This window comes from Panthera uncia, chromosome B1, assembly GCF_023721935.1.
Source record: "Panthera uncia isolate 11264 chromosome B1, Puncia_PCG_1.0, whole genome shotgun sequence".
Taxonomy (NCBI): Eukaryota; Metazoa; Chordata; class Mammalia; order Carnivora; family Felidae; genus Panthera; species Panthera uncia.
The window spans coordinates 80,205,897-80,210,991 of NC_064811.1; the positions used below are offsets into that span (position 1 = coordinate 80,205,897).

The following is a 5,095-nucleotide window of genomic DNA, read 5'->3' on the forward strand; positions in this document are numbered from 1 at the left end:
GCAGCAGCAGCAGCTGCTCCTCCCCAGCGGCCGCCCCCCGCGGGTCCCTCCCTGGCTGCGGGAGAGGCAGAGGTAGAGGGAGGACACAGCGCCGCGCCGCCCGCACCGGAGACCTTCGCCTCGCCCTGCTGGCTCCTCACCCTCTGGGAGGAACATGGGTAAGTCATCCTTCCTCCCCCGTCATCGCCTGACATTTTTCTCTTTCTCGGCGTGTTGCAGGGTGGGAAGCATTCCTCGCGCAAAGTTGCCAGATTTCTCAAATCCACGGGTGTAATACAGTGGCTCTTCCTCCGGGGAGAGTCGGCGCACGCGGAACGCACGCCGGTCCCCGGGCTGGGAGGGTCCCGAGCGCGGGGTGGGGTCGGGCCGCGGCTCCGGGCACCTCGCTGCCTCGCCTCCCCTCCTCCATTCTTCCTGCCCGAGCGGGTGCCCGGGCACCGCGGAGCCTGCCTCGCGGGCTAGCCTCCTCTGCCTGCCCCATCCCCGTTTCTCCGGAGGCCGCCCGCTTCCTTTCCCCGGCGTCTGCTGGGCTGGAGGCTCGGTCGGACCGCCAGAGAGACCACTTCGCCTAACTTCCCTGTCAGGGCGACCTTTCCCCATCTTGGGGACTGTTCATCCCGAGGCGGGGAAGTGCGAGCAAGTAGTTTGTCAGGGCGATTGTACAACGTGCACGGAAATTATTTTTGATGGGGGAGAGCGGACAGCCTCATGGGTTGAAAGGATGACTTGTCAGAGGCCACGAGGAACGTGAGGAAGGATGCATAGAGCCGCCAGCTGTTGAATTAGTGTTGGGTGACTACAGTGTGCAATATTCCTGTGCTCAGCCCATTTTCTTGGTTCCTTCGCCTGTCTACTGTAGGAGGAAACGCACCCTGTAACATGTTACCGAACTTACGTGTTAGTTATTCGTTCCCAGCTTAGCCTGCCTACATCTACATAATCTGATTTTAGTTCCTTTGTATGTCTGGTTAATCTCAAGAGATTGTTTTGGATGAGGTATTTAAAAGCAAATATATTTTCTAAAACTGATCTTTTCTAAAACTGATTTATCTTAAAATTTTTTCATAACATATTGCTTAAATACTAAGTTCAGTAATTACAAAAACGTCTGATTAATTCTGCAATTATTTTTTTTAATAGTAGCATTTCGGAATAGCATACTGCTACATGTTCCCAGTTTGCTTCCACTGTTATCACAGTTTCCTCTTTTTAAAATTTGCTCCATTGGCATCTGTCAACTCGGATTCTCCTACCCCTTCCGTGCAGGTTATTTTAAGCCTAAAATGAGTGTGGTTCTTTGATCTGTCAATACAGTGCTCAACACATCTAGAGTTAGGTCGTGGCAACTCAGAATCTTCAAGGAAGTATCTAAATCTAGAAATGGTGTCGATGGAGCTTACTGGGAAAGCAAATGCTCCAAGCTCTGTTTCAGACTTTTGAGGCTAGTGTTGCAGGAGGTGATATGAATGAAAAATGAATCTGGGTCCCTGAATTTTATTTTCAATTCAGTTTTTCTCCCCCTTTTGATGTGCTATTGACATGGTGAACAAATTTATGTGGAAATGGGTGGCTCATATGTACTTAGCTTTTCTCCAGGAGTAGAAATTTAAATAAATATTAATTCAGATTATCGGACACATTGTGAATTTTCCTTGAACATTCAAAAATTTACTCCTAATTGTAGGTCACAAGTTTCTCCTGTAAAATACATTTGCCCATGTTTCAAGGTGAGCTACAAAATCTATTTAAATAAAATTTTAACTTCCATGTTGAGTAAGAATCTTTTCAGTAGAAAAAATTCAGTTATGTTGCAATACTTATGAATAAAAATACTTAAAACAAAATTATTTACTTAAAAATAATTAATCTTCAAAATCTTGAATGTTATTGCTTGATTTCAAAGAATGGCCAGATAGAAACCTCATATTTGGAGCTTCTCAGATACTCTTTGATTAAATCAGTCTCCCATAGCACTCTGTACCTTGTTGGAGGCTTTTTAGTACTTACATAATCTGCCTTATAATGGAGTTGTTTATGTGTGTGTGTGGTTAGCATTTAGTCATGAGTTCCAAAAGATGAAAATTATGTCTTATTGATTTTTGTGTATCCCCCCACCCCTCCGTGCTTTCCACATAGTAGATATTCAATAAATCTTTGGTGAATTCATTGTTGAACTTAAAACCTACCTATTATTTTCAGTTTGTGAACCTGAAAGTATGGGCTGTGAACAAACATTCAAGTTGGTAGACTATCATGGAGGCTTGGAGGAAATGGGAACAGAGAAGTATAATTTTACTATGACTTCTCTTCTCTCACTAAAAAAAAAAAAAAAAAAAAAAAAAAAAAAAAAAAAAAAAAAAAAAAAGAAAAGAAAAAGAAAGTTGGGTCTTCTCAGAGTTGAAGGTTTTGGAATAGCCTCCAGGCTAGCCATTTCCTTCTGCACTGCTGTTTTCAATGGTAAGGTGGTTTATCGGATGATCACTAGATACATACAATAATGTAAAATTGAAACCGTGGAAAGCAATTTCATATTCTGAACCAAGGAAGTTATAACAATTCGTGTATACATAAAAGGTATCTTGATTAATGGTAGGAAAAAAATCACTTTTTAAGGCCGTCTCAAGAAATAAATAAGGTGATTTAAAAAAAAATTTTTTAATGTTTGTTTGTTTTTGAGAAAGAAACAGAGTGCGAGTGGGGGAGGGGCAGAGGACAAGGGAGACACAGAATCTGAAGCAGGCTCCGGGCTCTGAGCTGTCAGCACAGAGCCCAATGTGGGGTTTGAACTCACAAACTGCGAGATCATGACCTTAGCTGAAGTTGGATGCTTAACTGACTGAGCCATCCAAGGCGCTCCATAAATAAGGTGATTTTTAATAATCTCATGGCAGTGATTTTTCCCTGTAAGAAAGTGAAGGAAACTTCCTATATAATGTTATGGGTGATGGCTGTTATTTAATGTATATATTTTATTATAAATTCAACATGTACTTAATATTTATTGAATATCAACCACGTACACTGTACTGTGGGAGGAAAGAGAGGAATAAGACATTCATATTTCAAGCTGCATATAATATTAACAGGAATGAGATGGTACATACACAGCTATAACAGAAATAAAGTATAAGTGATATAAAATAACTTTACATTTACATGTATTGTAGATTCAGGGCATGGAGAAAAGGTTTTAGAAAAATGATGTTATTTGAAACAAAAAAAGTTGGTTAAGCTTCTGAAAGGTAAAAATGAATCAGGCCGGGGGTTGGGAGGAGAGAAATGGCATAAGTGAAGTTAGAGAGGGAACACTCAAGGAGTTTCAGGATATGGTTAAATAACCATGTTTGGTTGGAGCAAAAGGTAAGGTAAGAGTGTGTGTCACCTTCCTCAGTACTAATAGGTAAAGACCAGATAATGGAGGACCTTAAATGACAAGTTGAAAAAGTTTTTGGACTTTGACTTGTCTATTGAGGGACTGTGAAATGTTTTTCTGTAGTTAAGTGACGGATCAAGTCTGTGGTTTAGGAAAATTAATCTGTCAATTGAGTCAAGGATGAATTAGATGAAAAAATAGAGAACACTTCAGAGGGTGGTTGTTGCAGTGTGGGTGAAAATATTTACTGGTCTGAACTTGGCTGTGACAATGGGAAGAGAATACTGCAAATAAAGAACAGAATTTCCTTGCTAACCTATTGAATATGGAATTGAGAAAGGAGTCATACATTGTCACCTGGGCAATAGAGAGATGTAAAATTATTAATATATATTTAATCCACTGGAAGAGGAAATGTGAATCGTTAGTTTTGGACCTGGTGAATTGGACTGTTTAGTTTGCCATTTAGATTCTCTGTTCATTGATGACAGGGATTCTTATAATAGGTTTTGAATACATTTCTAACACTAGTGTCTGACACATAGTAGCCATGCAGTAACCATTTGTTGACTGACTGAAACTAGGTAAAAAAATATATTTAACAAACAGTTATTTTAACTCTTAAGAGAGGATTTTGAACTAGAGATCTGGAAGTTACCCATAAATCTCCTGAGATGATATTTCAAGTTAGGTAGGAGGCTGAGAGACAACAGAGGGAAAGAAAAAATTTGTCCAAAGTAAGAATCTTGAAGAATGACCCATTGTTAGGGAAGTGGAATGGAATGATTTGACACTGGAAGGGACGTAGGAGTGAAAGACTAGAATCTGCATGTGGTTGGTTTCATGAAAGAATGGTCAATAATGTCTTTTGCTTCAGACCAGTGATACGGACTGAGAAAAGGATCTTTGTTGATGTAGTTTGCTTAGGATATTACTCAGTATATTTTCTAAAAAGCAGCTTTAAGAGGTATGCTAGAAATGGAGGTCAGTTGTAGAGGCTAACTGGATAATGAGTAAGTGGAACTAAGAATTCCCAATGTATTCATGCTATATCCCTTGACCTATTTAAAGATCTGTAAGTAAGCATAGGTTTTTAAAAACATTTTTAAAATGTTGCACTTTACATGGAATGACACATGCTATTTTCTTGCCTGAGAATAATTTGTTATCTCACCATAGTGCTTCAAAATTTCTTTGACATTCCATTTTTTATGTCATTGTGTCTTAGTACAGTATGCTTTTTATGTTTGCAATATCTGTCATACAGAGTGAGCTTAGAAATGGTTTTATAATTTCACATGACATTTTACATAAAGTGTACTCTTCACTGATGAATGGTTTTATCACTTTTTATTTACTATTAGTCTTTGTGAATTTTGGATTTCTCTAGTTGTATGTATGCCTCTAATTATACTCTTAATTCCTGGAGTTTTGTTTTTCTCTATAAATTTGTGTTAGCTTTAGATATAAGTCTTTTTTTTTTTTTTCCTCTTGTATTTCTAAGTCCAGGAATGGTTTCATAAATAAATAGTAAAAAATAGTACTTTTACTTGTTCTTTGCAAAGTAGAGTGATAAAAATCTTTGTAAACTGATAATCACTAAAATTTATTATTTTAAAAGAGATTGACTAGTTCAATAATTTTTCTTATGTTGCCGTTATATCTATGTTGTATATGTCTTTTTTTTTTTTTTTTTTTTTTTTTTTTTTTTTTTTTTTTTTT

General features: G+C 38.4%; 1 protein-coding gene across 3 annotated transcripts in view; it reads left to right on the plus strand.

The window, feature by feature from the left end:
- Window positions 1-6: 6 nt before the first annotated feature.
- The window catches only part of RAP1GDS1 (Rap1 GTPase-GDP dissociation stimulator 1), a 166,410-nt gene continuing 161,321 nt past the window's right edge, over window positions 7-5,095 (plus strand). For all 3 annotated transcript variants that reach the window (XM_049630899.1, XM_049630900.1, XM_049630902.1), the window contains exon 1: window positions 7-158. In XM_049630899.1, the coding sequence (XP_049486856.1) occupies window positions 155-158 (4 nt within the window). In that variant the 5' untranslated portion in view covers window positions 7-154. The remainder of the gene's footprint in view (window positions 159-5,095) is intronic.